Source organism: Ailuropoda melanoleuca, chromosome 10, assembly GCF_002007445.2.
Source record: "Ailuropoda melanoleuca isolate Jingjing chromosome 10, ASM200744v2, whole genome shotgun sequence".
Classification (NCBI taxonomy): Eukaryota; Metazoa; Chordata; class Mammalia; order Carnivora; family Ursidae; genus Ailuropoda; species Ailuropoda melanoleuca.
Window position 1 is genome coordinate 24,090,044 of NC_048227.1, and position 18,050 is coordinate 24,108,093.

General features: G+C 44.2%; 1 protein-coding gene across 2 annotated transcripts in view; it reads right to left on the reverse strand.

Moving 5' to 3' along the window:
• The window catches only part of TMC5 (transmembrane channel like 5), a 50,603-nt gene that overhangs the window by 19,989 nt on the left and 12,564 nt on the right, over window positions 1-18,050 (reverse strand). For both annotated transcript variants that reach the window (XM_034670316.1, XM_034670317.1), the window contains 8 exons: window positions 17,444-17,543; window positions 14,720-14,807; window positions 13,950-14,198; window positions 10,991-11,142; window positions 9,018-9,162; window positions 7,540-7,695; window positions 4,621-4,772; window positions 2,206-2,284 (listed from right to left, as the gene is read on the reverse strand). In XM_034670316.1, coding sequence (XP_034526207.1) covers window positions 2,206-2,284; window positions 4,621-4,772; window positions 7,540-7,695; window positions 9,018-9,162; window positions 10,991-11,142; window positions 13,950-14,198; window positions 14,720-14,807; window positions 17,444-17,543 — 1,121 coding nt within the window. The remainder of the gene's footprint in view (window positions 1-2,205; window positions 2,285-4,620; window positions 4,773-7,539; window positions 7,696-9,017; window positions 9,163-10,990; window positions 11,143-13,949; window positions 14,199-14,719; window positions 14,808-17,443; window positions 17,544-18,050) is intronic.

An 18,050-nucleotide genomic window follows, 5' to 3' on the forward strand; every position in this document is an offset into this window, starting at 1 on the left:
AAAAGAAAAGAAAAGAAAAGAAAAGAAAGAAAAGAGAAAAGAAGATAGATAAAAAGTGGCCTAGGAGTTTGGCAGGCTAGCACAAGTTGGAAGGCTGAATTAGTCAGTTCATGAAACTGGTGGTCAATTACCTCTGCAGGAAGTCACTGCTATGAGCTGATGGACTGGATTAGCTTTTAGATTTGGCTGAACAAGGAGAGGGAGGTTTTGAGTGCACAGTCCAAGGATGGATGGATGGATGGATGGATGGATGGATGGATGGATGGATGGAAGGAAGGAAGGAGGGAAGGAAGGATAAATGGATAGATAGATGAATGGAAGGATAATATGATACCTACTCTAAGATCATGAGTAGANAGAAAGAAAGAAACTGCCATAAAAAAAACCAAAACAAACAAAACAAAACAAAACAAAAACACCTCCTCACCTTTACGTCCAGACCCTGGACAGAGGCTGTAATAAAAGCGAACTTGGGCAGACTGAGTGAGGAGATTGGGCATGCAACGTACCCACTGAGGAAAGAAACTTCACGTTATGTCATNGCTGTTTGCCAATATTTCCTTTCGGTCACATGGTATGATTGAAATTTCTGCTCCCCTGTGGTTTGCATGGGGCCATAGGGCTAGTTCTGGCAAATGAGTTGTGAGCAGAAGTGATGCGTGTCACTTTGTGTCACTTCTAGGCTGGAGCATTTAAATGCCAAGACTCTCTAGAACTCACTGTCTTCCCTCTGGAATGGGCATCAGCAATATTTGAGATGGTTGCTGCTCTCAGCCTGGACCCCTGCACGAATGACATGAGCAAAACCCCCTACCATCCACAAAGGACACAGCGTATGGGCAAGAAATAAATCTTTGTGTTCTCAGCCATTGAGACTGAGAAGAGAGGGGATGTTTGTTACTGCAGCATGACCTAATTTATATCAGCTGATATGCCCTCTTATGGTGTATCTCCAAACTATCTGATTTCACTTCTCATTGATCGTAATAACAGTAAACATACACACCATTCACCGGGTGCTGACATGGACAGTACGCTGTGTTAAGAACTTTACTGAATCACCTTAATCTTTACAACTTAATGTTTACAACTTTATAACTCTTAATCCTTATAACTCTATCATCAGGTAGATAGTATTTTATGTCTCGCTTATTGATAAAGAAGCTGAAGCTCAAAGGTGAAACAATTTGTCCAACGTCACACAGCTTGCGAGGGGCATGACAAAGATTGAAACTTAGGACCATCTGCTCTAACAGCCTGAGCTCTTACACCCAATCGTTCTGCCTTAAATCAACACCTGCTGGTTTTAATAGGGCTTCAGCATTAGTGTGCCAAGAATTGTGTGCCACTAAACCAGTGGTTCTTAAAGTGTGTCCTCCAACCCAGTAGCATTGGCCTCATCTGTAAATTTTCTAGAAAGGCAAATTTTCAGGCCCCACCCCAGATCTACTGAATCAGAAACTCTGGGGATGGGGCCACGCAATCCCTCCAGGTAATTCTGTTGTACGCTGAAGATTGAGAACCATAGTGTTAGACAATACCTTCCATGAAGGAAGGGAACTGGATCTGTCTTTTTCCATGCCAGATCCCCAATCTCTTGCCCATTCCTAGCTTGCAGCAGACCCTCAATATCTCCCGGATTAATGCGTTAGTGTACTTTTATTGCAGGGTAGCTCCACGTTAAACTTGAAAACACCCATCTAAGCTGAGAAAAGCTCATCTTAGATCGAAAAGAATTGTCTATTTCTGAACTTTCCCATTTTCTCTTCATGCAGAGAAGACTTTGAGTATTTTGAACATTTTGTGAAGCAGTTACAAATGGCTGATGTCTATGAAAAGACAATTAACCTCTTTAGTGATCAGGAAAAACACAAAAAGCAAAGCGATTGGTTCAAAATGGCCCACTGAGGGGCGCCTGGATGGCTCAGTTGGTCAAGCCACTGCTTTCAGCTCAGGTCATGATCCCATGGTCCTGGGACCAAGCCCCTGCTGAGCTGCTCCCTCTCCTGCTCCCCCTGCTTGTACTCTCTCTCTGTCAAATAAATCAATAGAATCTTAAAAAAGAAAAACGGCCCACTGAGCATACAGGTCTGCCACCCCTCCATCCAAATNAAACTCTGAGAAACCAGAGAAACTCATTTCCTCCCTGGTGGTCAAAGGTTAAGAAACCAAACTCAAGGCAGAACAACAGCACAGAAATCTCACCTCTTCACCAGCCTGGGCCACAACGTTGAGCCAATAGTAGCAAAGAATTCCAATAATCGATATTTTCAGAAAGATGTTTCTAAGTAACAGAAGAGAAAACAACTATTATTACCTTCCATGACAGTTATTAGAGCTGTTTGCCAATATTTCCTTTCGGTCACATGGTATGATTGAAATTTCTGCTCCCCTGTGGTTTGCATGGGGCCATAGGGCTAGTTCTGGCAAATGAGTTGTGAGCAGAAGTGATGCGTGTCACTTTGTGTCACTTCTAGGCTGGAGCATTTAAATGCCAAGACTCTCTAGAACTCACTGTCTTCCCTCTGGAATGGGCATCAGCAATATTTGAGATGGTTGCTGCTCTCAGCCTGGACCCCTGCACGAGTGACATGAGCAAAACCCCCTACCATCCACAAAGGACACAGCGTATGGGCAAGAAATAAATCTTTGTGTTCTCAGCCATTGAGACTGAGAAGAGAGGGGATGTTTGTTACTGCAGCATGACCTAATTTATATCAGCTGATATGCCCTCTTATGGTGTATCTCCAAACTATCTGATTTCACTTCTCATTGATCGTAATAACAGTAAACATACACACCATTCACCAGGTGCTGACATGGACAGTACGCTGTGTTAAGAACTTTACTGAATCACCTTAATCTTTACAACTTAATGTTTACAACTTTATAACTCTTAATCCTTATAACTCTATCATCAGGTAGATAGTATTTTATGTCTCGCTTATTGATAAAGAAGCTGAAGCTCAAAGGTGAAACAATTTGTCCAACGTCACACAGCTTGCGAGGGGCATGACAAAGATTGAAACTTAGGACCATCTGCTCTAACAGCCTGAGCTCTTACACCCAATCGTTCTGCCTTAAATCAACACCTGCTGGTTTAAATAGGGCTTCAGCATTAGTGTGCCAAGAATTGTGTGCCACTAAACTAGTGGTTCTTAAAGTGTGTCCTCCAACCCAGTAGCATTGGCCTCATCTGTAAATTTTCTAGAAAGGCAAATTTTCAGGCCCCACCCCAGATCTACTGAATCAGAAACTCTGGGGATGGGGCCACGCAATCCCTCCAGGTAATTCTGTTGTACGCTGAAGATTGAGAACCGTAGTGTTAGACAATACCTTCCATGAAGGAAGGGAACTGGATCTGTCTTTTTCCATGCCAGATCCCCAATCTCTTGCCCATTCCTAGCTTGCAGCAGACCCTCAATATCTCCCGGATTAATGCGTTAGTGTACTTTTATTGCAGGGTAGCTCCACGTTAAACTTGAAAACACCCATCTAAGCTGAGAAAAGCTCATCTTAGATCGAAAAGAATTGTCTATTTCTGAACTTTCCCATTTTCTCTTCATGCAGAGAAGACTTTGAGTATTTTGAATATTTTGTGAAGCAGTTACAAATGGCTGATGTCTATGAAAAGACAATTAACCTCTTTAGTGATCAGGAAAAACACAAGAAGCAAAGTGATTGGTTCAAAATGGCCCACTGAGGGGCGCCTGGATGGCTCAGTTGGTCAAGCCACTGCTTTCAGCTCAGGTCATGATCCCATGGTCCTGGGACCAAGCCCCTGCTGAGCTGCTCCCTCTCCTGCTCCCCCTGCTTGTACTCTCTCTCTGTCAAATAAATCAATAGAATCTTAAAAAAGAAAAACGGCCCACTGAGCATACAGGTCTGCCACCCCTCCATCCAAATTCTCCAAATGAGGTTGGAGAGCTGGTCAGGAGTCAGATCTCAGAGGCCATGGAAAGTAAGGGCTCTGGAATTGATCAGTAAAGAAACCCTATTTGCATTGTACAGACCTATTGTTATAAACACCACCATAACCAGAAACTAGTCAGGGCACTAGTCGGAAGAAGAAATAAGGACAAAACTTGGGTAATTTTATGCTTTGTTTATCAAAACCCTGGGGTTACCTCTAACACAAAAAGGCATACCCTCCCAGCCAAGGATTTGCTAAAATCACCCCCTCTTCCTCCAAATGGGTGTCTGAATTACAAAAATTCCCCTCTTTCTCCCAGCTGAGGCAGGGGCAACCAAGGCTCATAGCTTGACTAATGGGAACACTGGATAAATTTCAGTCCCCACACAACTCCTCAGCCAGGAACATTTTGCAGTCTACAACATACACATCTGTACATCTCATAACTGAGACCTATCTTAATCCTCAGGCTGATCACAATTGGCAAAGGTAAGCCCTTACTTTGAGCAGATGGACTTCACTGTATTTTCTGAGTGCTTTTTGGATTTCCTTGCTATGAACATACGCCACACAAACATACTTTATTCTTGGAATTCTTTCTGGAAAACAGCACTTTGGTACTGGAGCCTAACTAACCCTTTCTAGCTCCCACCGGATTGCCCTCTGTGCAAATGGAGGCTGGTGTTGGACGAGGCAGACACACCTACCGGATCAGGAGGGTATAGACTTCGTGCCGTGGCATCTCATACCGCTCCACCAGCCTGAACATGGAGTAGAGGCGTGGCACAGCCAGGTTGATGCAGGACACAAGGAAAGGCAGTAACAGCACTGCCCCAGGGTCCCTGTGGTTCTTCAGGAACTGCAGGGGGTGGAGGGAAAGAACTGAGATGCCAAGTGTGCGCTGAACTCCTCGGCCTTCCACAGAAGACTGCCCACGATAGGGAAATGCCAGGGTTAGTTCCTCTGGGGTTAGCTAGCAAGCTACCAGTTCTTGAGCACTTACCCTGAGCCAAGCATCACCCACACGACTGCGGGTAATCCTCACGACAGCCCAGCAGGTGACTATGAACAGACTTATCTGATTGGCAAACTGAGGCTCAGAGAAGCAAAAATGCTTGTCCAGGGTCACCCACTAGGAAGTGGCAGATTTGAACCCGGTCGATGTGTCTTAGGGGCCTGAATGTAAACAGCCATTCTGTGACTTTACGAACTTCAGAAAGAGGTCTGGGGTGATGAGAAGGTGCTCCCTGGCTTTCGGAGCAAACCCTTAAATCTGGTGAAGCTACGGCAGATGGGTATCGATCACTGTAGAATTTTTCCTCCCCTCTCCTGTGTGGTGGCCCTGTTCATTTCCACCAGGCTTCGCTGTCCTTGGGTGCTGAATTAGGGGGAAGGGAGGCCTCTGCCAGCCCACGTTACACCTTTGTATGAAGTCCAGAGAGGCACCCCTTTCTTCATGTGAATGCAACACCCAAGCATTTGGTTCAGAGTGGGGTCTAGGGTGTCCCTCTGCCAGGCATCCTTGGAGTAAGGGATTCCAGTGGATTTTTCTTCTGTCTCCCACTACTCCCTTCCCCACCCCCAGGCTGACCCTGCCTCCCTTTACCTCTGGATGGTTTTGAAAACCCCACTTGAACTTCTGGCAGTATTTTTGTAGCCAGGGTAAGCTGGGTCCAAATGCGGCCCCCTCCCCATGCTTACAGGCTGCAAGGTCTGGAGCCAAATGCAGAGATTCTCTAAGCCTCTTTTCCCTGTCTGTATAATGAGGAGATAATCGTGTAACCCACAGAGTCATTTCAAAAATTAAATGAGACCGGGGCACCTGGATGGCTCAGTTGGTTAAGTGTCTGACTCTTGAGGTTGGCTCAGGTCATGATCTCAGGGTCATGGGATGGAGCCCCACATGGGGCTCCATGCTCAATGGGAAGTCTGCTTTAGATTCTCTCTCCCTCTGCCCTTCCCTCCACTCTCTTTCTCTCTCACAAATAAATAAATAAATCTTAAAAAAAAAAAAAAAGAATTGAATGAGACCAAATAAGGCAAGGTCTGGCCCCTAAATAACACAGGTAGGACATCGTTCACAGAAAACTGTATTTGCCGATGAATATGACCCCTGGAGCAGTACGAAGGGCTGTTCCTGCCTGGCATAGAGCAGATGTTCAAACAACAAGAATGACTTCACTTCTGCCTCCTCACCTCCTTAGCTGCCCTCCTTCACTTCAAGTGGGTGTAAAGAAAAAGCTTCCAGGTGAAGAAGAAACTCATAAGTTTTCTTTATGCCTATAACTGCCTGGTCACAGTTTCCACCCTAGGTAGGCATTGCCAAGCCCTTAAGCATTGAGACTCATTTTCCCCTCTTTCAGGGCACACCTTAATATGGTTAATGGCAAACCCTCAAGTTTATATAATCCCACATCCATTTTCTTGCTGGCTTCTCCTTTACTCATTCACCCATTTGATTGAGCACCTCCTTTGTATGAGGTATTGGGCCTGAAGCCCAGCTACCAGACAGATGTATAAACAGGTATTTTCAATACTACATGTGATAAGGACACAGGGAAAGCCTACAGAGTCAGGAACACCCAATTCAGTCTAGTGAGGGTGGTGGTGGTAAGGAAATGACACTGTGCTGAAGTCTAGAGAAGGAGGAGAAGTTTGCCAGATAAAGGAATTAGGGAAGGTGGGGTGGAAAATGAACTGCACGTTTCCCACCTAGAAATAAGGAAAGGCATGGTGTATTCAGGGAACTGCGTTCAGTTCAGCATTTAGTGTTGCTGGAGTGGGTATGGGTATGGGTAGTTGTGGGGTGTTGAGACTAGAGATGTCGGCAGGTGTCAGATCATATAAGATCTGTCAATCATGCCATGGAGGATAGATTTTATATTGAGGGTAACAGGAAGCCATTAAAGAAAGTGACATAATCAGACCAATCTGTACCACAATTCTAGAGGTCAGCAAACTGGCTACAATCAGCCCCATTTTCCAGGGGATTTGAAAACTGAAACCTACAGAAAAACAGTACTTTGGCCAGATCACCCAGCTAATTAGTCTCTGAGTTCACACCATTAGGAAAAAAAGGAAAAAAGCTAACATTCCTTCATCACACACAGTACTGGACACTGAGTCAACTCTTCACATAACTTTTCTCTGGTCCTGACCACACACCTACAAAGCCAGGTACGATCATTCCTGTTTTGCAAGTGAGGAATGCAGGGCTCGGAAAGGTTAAATCGTTCACGACAGTCCAACAGATCACAATATTTCCTGAGTATCTACTCGGTGCCAGGGGCAGTGGGAGGCATTAGAGATATAATAATGAAGGAAGAAACCCCAGATCCCAGGTCTGTGGTCCAAGTGCCCATCTCTCCACTAGCCCAGAGCTTCTCACTCCAAGGTGTGCACACACATCACCTGGGGACACGGTAAAGATGGATTCTGAGTCCGTGGGCCAAGGGAGGGACCCAAGATTCTGCATTCTTTCACGTGGTTCTAGCGGATGTCAATGCTGCTGGCCACGGAGTCTGGTTTGAGTAGCATCTCTACACTGCTCTCCCCTCCAGCATCCCAACCCATCCCTTCACCTCGTTCTGGGCTCTGGACCCTGGGGCTTCTGCCTCTGTGGTTACCTCTGAGTTGTTCTCAGCCAGGTAATAAACAGCGACACAGCAGGCAACCGCCACTCCAGTAGAGACAACCCAGGCCGCCAGGTGGGCAGAGAAGCGGATCAGCTGCTGATTGAGCGTTAACTTGACATTCTCCTGAAGGATTTCTGACAGGTTTTCCTACAAACACAAGGAAGTCAAGTTGGCCCACAGTACCCTCTCCACTGTTAGCAAAGACTCTCTGGGTGAATGCTTGCTGCTTGCCACTCCGAGACATAAACCCACCCCAGATCCACAGAAGAAAGAAAGGGGAAAGCTCATGTCGGACACGGATTATGAGAGACCCATGGGAAAATCTCAAAAGGACCAAGAACCCCCATCACGGCGTCAAACCTTTTTTCCATCTTAGAGGAAGAGATGGGACCAACAGATTGGGACCGTTCTCTTGGGGAAAGTGCTTTGAAGTCATGAAACTCTTTTTTGAAGAATAAGGCTGGGTATCTACACCAAGGAAGTCAGCAACTTCAAACCTCTTGTTAAAACTACTTTGCTTATAAATTATGCTTGGTCTTTTTTTTTTTTTCCTATTTCACCCATCCCCCCACCCAGCTCCCCTCTGGAACCACCAGTTTGTTCTCTGTGTTTAAGAGTCTGGGTTTGGGGGCGCCTGGGTGGCGCAGTCGTTAAGCGTCTGCCTTCGGCTCAGGGCGTGATCCCAGCGTTCTGGGATCGAGCCCCACATCGGGCTCCTCTGCTATGAGCCTGCTTCTTCCTCTCCCACTCCCCCTGCTTGTGTTCCCTCTCTCGCTGGCTGTCTCTATCTCTGTCAAATTAATAAATAAAATATTTAAAAAAAAAAAAAAGAGTCTGGGTTTGTTTTTTTTGTTTGTTTATGGGGTTTTTCATTTTTTTCCCTCTTTCTTTTTAATACGTTTTCTCCTACAGACCAGGGTTTCTCAACCTTGGTTTTTGTAACATTTTTCAGCCCTTATTCTGTGTTGTGACAACTTTCCTGTGTATTGCAGGATGTTTAGCAATTCAGGCCTCCACCCACTAGACAGCAGTAGCACCCACCCCCTCACTGTAACAATCAGAAAAGTCTCCCAGATATTACCCTATGTCCCCTGAGGGGCAACACTGTCCCGAGTTGAAAACCACTGGAAAAAAGGTTAAACTGGGAACTGTGAGGTCAAGAAGAATTTACACTTAACGTTTTGACATAAATCCCTCAACTGCCCTCCAGTAAATGCGTACCAACTACAGAGCCACCACGGCTTGTGAAAAGGTTCATTCCCTAAACCATCGGCAGCACTGGGCATTATAAATATTTTTAGGTGTTTCTGGTTCTGTTTGTTTGTTTCTTTTTTTTTTTTTTTTTTTTTTTTTTTTTGCCATGCTCATGGACCACAAGGAAAAAAAATCATTATTACTTTAAGAAAAGTTACAGACATAATGAAGGAAACTGGCTTGGGAAGGTGTTGTGTAAAGCAAGCTCGCCTTACCCTTATTTCAGTGCTAAGATTCTTCTGTTTCAGCTTGACAGCTGTTTCGTGAGTGACAGTGAAGTCCCAGCAGAAAATCAGTTTAGCGATTCCTCTGGAGTAAATGTGGGGGTTAATGAAGTTGTTCCGGAAATACCTGGCCATGCTGGGGAAGGCAGAAACCAAAATACTCAAGGGTGATTGGAGCAGGCATTGGGGAGTGCAGGAATTAAACAAAGGAAAGTCCGATCATTAACAGGGAAAGGCAACATGGCAGAGCCAGCCCCAGGATCTACTGGAACAGTGCAATCTCAGACATAATGGTTAAGAGCACTGGCTTCAAGATCTGACAGGCCTGGCCGACTATCCTGGATCGCCACCTGGGGGATTTTTGTTGTTTTAACTGCTATGAGCCTCAGTTTCCACATCTATACAATGGGGATAATAATAGGACCCACTCACAGAGCTTTTATGAGAATTGTATGAGTTTCTGCTTGCTGCAGCACCAAACTGACCCAAACTTAGGGGCTTAAAAACAAGACACATGTATTCTCTTACTGGAAGTCAGAAGTCAGAAAATGGTTCTAAACTCAAGGTGTCGGCAGAGCTGTGTTCCTTCTGGATGCTTTAGGGGAAAATCTGTTCCCCTGTCTTTTCCAGCTTCTAAAGGTTGCCTGCATTCCTTGGCTTATGGTCCTTCCCATCTTCAAGGCCAGGAGAGCAGCATCTCCTAGCCTCTCTGATTTTACCCTCCTGCCTCCCACTTGTAAGGCCACTTACGATTAACTGGCCCATTTTTAAATCCTTAATTTAGTCACATCTGCAAAGTCCCCTTTGCCAGGTAAGGTAACATATTCACAGGTTCTAGGGACTAGGACCTGACATCTCTGGGAGGCGGGGGGCACTGTTCAGCCCACCGCGAGAGGCAATGTAGCAGTTAGAGCAGTAAGCACTTTATCAAGGTAGATGCTATTACCACAGCAACGTTAGCAGGACTCAGTGAAATCAGCCCAGGAGGCACTTAGCACTGAGCGTGACACGTAACAAATGCTGTGTAAAATGACACTACCTCTCCAAAATTTGCCACCACGGACTTAACAGCAGCTTAAGAAACATTTCCTAGCTTGAATAAAATAGAAAATGAAATCTCGTTTTACTTTGAGCTATGGTGCTGGCTGTGAGGTTGTTACGGGCTGGACTGAATACCCTAAAAGTTCATATGTTAAAGTCCTAACCCCCAGTATCTCAGAAAGCAAGAGTATTTGGAAATAGGATCTTTACAGAGGTAATTTTGTTAAAATGAGGTCGTCAAGGTGGACCTCATCCAAGATGACTGGTGTCCTTATAAGAAGAGGGGATTAAGACTCAGACATGCATTGAGGGAAGACTGTGTGAGGTCACAGTGAGAAGGCAGCCATCCATACACCAAGGACAGAGGCCTGGGAAGAAACCAACTCGACAACACCTTGATCTTAGACTTCTAGCCTCCAGAACTTGAGAAAACAATTTCTTTGAAAACACACAAAAACCTCTATTCTTTATCAAAACGTATAGTCTGTGTTTCATTTTATATTTTTTATTGGTTCTCAATACCCCATTTAATTCTTTTTTTATAATAATATTTTTTTATTATACTGTGTTAGTCTGTGTTTTAAAACAGGAATGATCAGGGGCGCCTGGGTGGCTCAGTTGGTTAAGCATCTCCCTTTGGCTTAAGTCATGATCTCAGGGTCCTGGGATCGAGCCCTGCATCGGGCTCTCTGCTCAGCGGGAGCCTGCTTCTGCCACTCTGTCTACCCCTCTGCCGACTTGGGCTCTCTCTCTGTCAAGTAAATAAATAATATCTTAAAAATAAATAAATAAAACAGGAATGATCAGACAGCAGTAGGAAGTCAAAACTGCAGAGAAACTGTTTCCTGGGTAACTTTTGAGTCTCTTGAATTTTACCTCAATCTAAACAGAGCTTAGAATCAAGAAATGCAAATGCGCTATACCTGAATAGCAAACTGAAAAAACAGACGATCAAACACGCTCCAATTGTGAAGAGGTAGGCCAGCTGCATGTTGTAGGATGCCCCACCGTTCCTGTGCCGGATCGTAGAATTGGTGTAAAAGCCATAGTACATCACTGTGTTTCCAAAATAACCCTGAAAGTGACAATAAACTCTAGGTCAGGTGCGTCTACCAAGAAAACAGTGACTATGGTCAATCAGCACAGTGCATCTTTCCCATCTGCAAAAAACTTGCATCAGTCAGTTTAGACATTTTGTTTGCAGGGAAAGGACACCCAAGGCCATTGAGAATGTAGACATTCTATCACTAGGCTCTTCGAGTTGGAAAGGACTCTCAAACTCTCCTTACAATGGAGGGACCTAGTTGTCACCACTTGAAACAGTGATCAAACCAGGCATGACTAAAACCAGGACAGCCAGCCAGTATGGGCCTCTGTCACCTGTTAAGTATTATGGTCAAACATACAAAGGAATCAAAGCATTAAGTCTAAATTTCAGTTTACAGGAAATAAGAGGCCAGAGGAATAAATCAAAGAGACCATAAGGAAACAATCAGACAATTCCAGAAGTTAGGACATTGGTGTCTGCATGACAACTGGCCCGATTTCTGCAACAAGCCAATGTCAAGAAAAAAGGGGGCTGTGTCTGGAGAGATCATTCTAGATTAATTGAGAATTCAGAGAAAATGCAAGCAAATACAAAGTATGGGCCTTAACTAGATCCTGGTCTGAACGAGCAAGCTACGGGACAACTGGGAAAATTTGAATATGGTTTGGATTTTAGATAATATTATTTTTTTAATTTTGCTAGGTGTAAGAACTGCAGAAAGTGTCCTTATTTTTCAGAGATGCATGTTGAAGAAGTTTGGAGTAAAATGTCCTGATGTCTGTAATTTACTGTAAAATGCTTCCAAAAACTAGTAAGATAAAACAATATGGCAAAATACTAACAATTTAAAAACCTATGTAGTGATTAATATGAATATTTACTTAACTACTCTTTATTTTCCTATGGGTTTAAAATTTTTCATAATAAAATGTTTCATATATACAAATATAAAAAATATACATCAGGGGCTCATGGGTGGCTCAGTCGGTTAAGCGTCTGACTATTCTCAGCGTAGGTCTTGATTCTCAGGGTTGTGAGTTCAAGCCCTATATTGGGCTCCGTAAAGAGCTAGACAGTAAATCTCTTTGGCTTTGCAGCTATAGCAACAGCTCCACTCGGCCACCATAGCAGGAAGGCATCACAGACACATAAACCAAGGGATGGGGCGCCTGAGTGGCACAGTCGTTAAACGTCTGCCTTTGGCTCAGGGTGTGATCCCGGCGTTACAGGATCGAGCCCCACATCAGGCTCCTCCACTGGGAGCCTGCTTCTTCCTCTCCCACTCCCCCTGCTTGTGTTCCCTCTCTCGCTGGCTGTCTCTATCTCTGTCAAATAAGTAAAAATCTTTAAAAAAAATAAAATAAAATAAACCAAGGGACGTGGCCATGTTCAAAAAGGATTTTATTTATGAGCACAAATTTGAATTTCATGTATAATTTTCATGTTTCACAAAATGTTATCCTTGTTTTGATTTTTTTTCCCAACCATTTAAAAATGTAGACAGGTGGCAGGCCACGTTTGGCCCTGCCTGTAGTTTGTCAATCCCTGGTCTACAGAATCCCAATGGCAGATATCTTTTCTAGAAGGTAAACTCACAAGACAGGAGCCACATGTCTCCCAGTAGGGAGCTGGGCAAATAAGTGACGGCTGCTGTTAAAAAGGATACTGTGGATCTATACAGATGCTCAAGGTACACAGTGAAGCAAAGAATGTTGCAAAATAAGACCTGTAGTAATCTGTTTTCTTTTTCTTTTTTTTTTAATTTTAAAAGATTTTATTTATTTATTCAAGAGAGACAGGGTGCATGCACAAGTGGGGGGAGGGGCTGAGAGCGAGGGAGAAGCAGACTCCCTGCTGAGCAGGGAGCCTGACATGGGGCTCCATTCTAGGACCTGAGATCATGCCCTGAGCCAAAGGCAGACACTTAACCGACTGAGCCACCCAGGACCCCATCTTTTTTTTTTTTAAATGCTTACCTATCTAATTACATATCGACTTAATTATCTAACTGCATATGTTGGTACATACCTGTCTATCTCTGTTCATATAGAAAGAAAACAGTGGACAAAGATATGCTCTGAGCTGGGGCATTAGACAAGGGAAAAAGGCTAATATGGACTTTCACTTAAAGTTTGCTCTCTTCTCCAGTAGGAACCTTTCAAAAGGAGCATTGTATTTTGTAGAAAGAAAAATAAGAAAGAAAATGTAGCTCTATGAACACCAATTCGAGATGTCTACCACAGAGTGCGTGAAAGAAAGCAAGCCATAGGTGGTATATATGAATAATTCATCTTTTGTTAAAAAAAAAACAAAAGAAAGGGATGCATATGTACATGTGTATATGCGTGTGTGGGCGGGTCCATATGTGCACAGAAAAGGAGATAGTGCACAACATAAACTATTAATATGGTTACCTCTAAAGACAGAAAGTCTACTGTGTTGTGTATATGTTACTTTGAGGGAGAAAAAGAAACACAATTTAAAGCCCCACTTTCAGGGCACCTGGGTGGCTCAGTCCCTTAAGTGTCTGATTCTTGATTTCAGCTCAGGTCATGATCTCAGGGTCCTGTGTCAGGCTCTGCACTCAGCAGGGAGTCTGCTTGAGATTCTCCCTCTCCCTCTCCCTCTGCTCTTCCCCTGCCTTCTCCCTCTCCCTTTCTCTCTCTCTCTCTCAAATAAATAAATAAATAAATCTTTAAAATACACAAACAAACAAATAAGTTAATTCCCACTGCCCCTACCATCTGACTCTCAGGCAAAGTGAGAGGTCTGGCAAGGTACGCCCAGGGGGTTCCCAGCTGGTGAACTCCAGGTGGGCAAAATGAAAGACTTACCGCCCCAGTGAAAAACTCCAGTCCGGTGAACTGGAGGGTGTTCTTCTCAGCCACAGTAAACTGAGGGATTATGATAAAACTGAAGGTCACAATGAACGAGAAAATGTTGAACTTCAAAATCCACTTCAGAAAGTTAAAATAGGAGAGGACGCTGGTTCCGAACTTGCCTCCGATGACCTTCAACGTCTTCTGCCATAGGCTGACGGAATTGAGCAGTTCTGACAGGCTGGTCTTAGATCTCCGGTACACCTGGGGTAAGATACCAAGCATGAGGCTTGACATTCCTTCAACAAACACCTACTGAGCAGGTCCCATAAGAGCAAAACCGGCACTGTGTCTAGAGCATTGTAATATACCAGGCATGTACTCAGCGTGTTTGTAAATGTTATCTCATTTAATCTGCGGNTGGCCACCGTGTCTAGAGCATTGTAATATACCAGGCATGTACTCAGCGTGTTTGTAAATGTTATCTCATTTAATCTGCGGGACCACTCTTCAAGGTGAGTGCTATTATTACCTCCCCAGGTTTGCTGTCGAAGGTGACACTCACAGCAGCACAGCTGTCCAAATAACTCAGCAACCTCTTAGATCTTTGCATGCCCGCCTGTTTTCTCTGCATCTAAACTGACCCAATTTCTATGGCTTTCAATGAAAGAGCCCTGAATTTTGGGTTCTCTTCCCCTTGGGTCCCTTTCATTCCCACTCTGCCACCTCCCTGTTTTTACCCTCTTGTTATGCCCATTTTATTGACTGCAATAGAGGCCTCTTACCCGTGAAATGGAGTTTAGACACTGAGCACAGCAGTTGAGCTCAAGCATTCGACGGGACTGCTTACTTTTCTCTTTGTCAACCATTTTCCTGTGGGGAACGGCAGAAGAAAGGGAGAGACACCCATGCTGTAATGATTTCATTCCCAAAATATTTACTGAGTGCCTATGAGGTGCTAGGCACAACCCACATAGTGAGCCAAAAGAGAATGATTTTCCCAGCTCATGAAGCAGACATCTCCCCTAGTTGGGAGAGAAAGACAGTAAACAGTAAATAAAAGGTGTACTATGGAAAAGAAAAAGGAAAATTGAGCAGGGTAAGGAAATGGGAAATGCTGGAATGGGGACTGTGCTATAATATTCGAGCAAAGTCTTGAAGGAGGGGAGGGGTTAGTTGTATGGATAAGGGATTGTTGCATGCATAGGGAACAGCCAATGGTGGGACCCCAAAGACGTTGGGATGGCTAAAATGGAATGAGCAGGGGGAAGAGAGGAGGGGTTGAGTGATAGATATTGCAGGAGGAGGGGGAGGGTCCTATAAATCAGTGGTCCTCAACTTGGGGAGATTTTGCCCCCCAAGGGACATTTGGCAATGTCTGGAGATATTTTTGGTTGTCAAACTCTGGGGGAGAGAGGTTTGCTACGAACATCTAGTGGGTAGAAGGCAGGGATGTGCTAAACCCCCTACAATGAACTAGAGAGAACCCCACAACAGAGAATGATCCATCCCCCAATACTGGTCATACTGCGGTTGAAAAATCCTGCTGTAAAGTCTCTGGGGCCCTTATAAGGCCCTTACCCTGTGACAGAGGCAGCCATGCAGAGTTTGAAATGGAAGAGTGCTTTCAGAAAGATCCAGCCATGGTTGGATTCTTCACCTTTCCATGAATTCATTGAATCTACCTTGCTCTGGCTCTTTTCTGGTTTTCTTTGTCCACCCCCACATCGCTGTCTTCTGAGGGTCAGCTCATATGCCCTCCTGCTTCATCCAAGCAGCCTGTATCACTCTAGCTAGTCCTGCCACCACTACCTTGATTTGGCCTGATTTCCTTTTTCTCATGTGTAAGTTACTTGTTGACAAATCCATCTCCCCCAGACTTTGTAAGTTATCTTTGCAGCCACAGAACAATTGCATTGTTGAATTATTTATTAGCAATTGTTGCATCCACTCCACTAGTTTCTACCAAGAGTACAAATTGTAAAAGAAAAAGGATGAGGAACAGTAAATATGAAGTCTGACAGCTAAAACAGCCCTCATTCTTAACTCTTTCTCTTTCTCTCTCTCTCTTTTAAATTCTTGCCCTTAGAAAGTTTCTCCAGACTTTTTTTTTCTTTCCACTAAACTTTGAATTTTAGAGTAATTTGAGATTTACAAAGAATTTGAGTAATTTGAGATTACAAAGAAGTTGCAAAAACAGTACAGAAAATTCCTATACACTATTCACCATTTTCTCCTATTAACATCTTACATTTCTTTTTTTTTTTTTAGAGAGGGAGGGGGTAGTGGCAGAGGGAGAGGGAGAGAGAGAAACCTTAAGCAGACCACGCTCATGGTGGAGCCCAAAGTGGGGCTCGATCTCATGATCCTCAGACCATGACTTGAGCTGAAATCAAGAGTTGGAGGCCCAGGCTACTGAGCCACCCAGGTACCCCAACATCTTACATTTCCATGGTAGTTGTCAAAACTAANAGAGAGGGAGGGGGGAGTGGCAGAGGGAGAGGGAGAGAGAGAAACCTTAAGCAGACCACGCTCATTGTGGAGCCCAAAGTGGGGCTCGATCTCATGATCCTCAGACCATGACTTGAGCTGAAATCAAGAGTTGGAGGCCCAGGCTACTGAGCCACCCAGGTACCCCAACATCTTACATTTCCATGGTAGTTGTCAAAACTAAAAAACCNAAAAAAACTAAAAAACCAACATTAGCACATATACAAGCACCTAAACTCCATACTATTCTGATTTTACTCTTTCTTCCACCAATGCCATGTTCTATTCTAGGACCGCATCACACATTCCATTTAGTTTTCCTGACTTTTTCTGACAGTTTTTCTGACTTCCCTTATATTTGAGGACCTTGGCAATTTTGAGGAGTACAGGTCAGGTATTTTGTAGAATGTCCCTCCATTGGGATCTGCCTGATTTTTTTCTTTGGTGATACTGGGGTTATTGTCTTTAGGAGTGAGTACCACAGAGGGGATGTGCTCTTCTAACCACTTATCTCTGGGGTTGCTAACCTTGATCACCTGGCCAAGGGAGTGTGGGCTAGACCTCGTCACTGGAAAGTTACTCTCCCTCACTTCCCATGCTCTACCCTTTGAAAGCCCATCACTAAGCACAGCCCACACTCCAGCTGAGAGGAGAGAGGAGCATCTATATAGATTATTTGGAATTCTTCTGTAGGAAGATTGTCCCTTCTTTTGCATTTATATGTTTCTTATCTTTCTTTTTTTAAGATATATTTATTTATTCGAAAGAGAGAGAAAGAGAGAGCAAGTGGGAGGAGCAGAAGGAGGAGAGAATCTCTCACAGACTCCACGCTGAGCATGGAGCCTGACGTGGGGCTCAATCTCACAATGCTGAGATCACAACCTGAGCCACAACCAGGAGATGGACCCAACTGACAATACCACCCAGGCGCCCCCACTTCCTTATCTTTCTGAGATGGGGCAAAAGTAGAAGATTGAGATTCATGTGAAATCTGGGAAAGAAAAGCTTTGGGTCCATACTTAAGGTTCCTTTTCTCTTCCATGGTTCTTGGCTGACTCCTGATGGCTTTAATTCTGTCTCTAGATGTCATTGGTATCAGAGATGCGATTAACTTTTGTCCTGTGGAGGAAAATAAATGGAGTTTAATTTTGTTTACTTTCACAGAATATCAGCATTTAAAAATATGGGACTGAGCTTCAAGAATTTTTTTTAATATATTTATTTATTTGAAAGAGAGAGAAAGTGAGCGCACGAGTTGGGGCAGGGCAAAGGGAGAAGCAGACTCCCCACAAGCCGGGAGCAGGACAAGGGGCTCTATCCCAGGACTCTGCGATCATGACCTGAGCTGAAGGCAGAGGCTTAACTGACTGAGCCACCCAGGTGCCCCCAAGCATGTTCTTATAAGAACACGAGGAAAGAAGAATAAATATATAGACTCAGTGATCCCCAAGCCACAAATGAAAACAAGACAATGTGGGGTTTTTTGTTTTTTGTTTTTTAAAGTAGGCTCCACACATGGCATGGGGCCCAATGCAGGGCTTGAACTCTTAACCCCGAGATCAAGACCTGAGCTGAGATCAAGAGGTGGACACTTAACAGACTGAGCCACTCAGCCGCCCCAACATG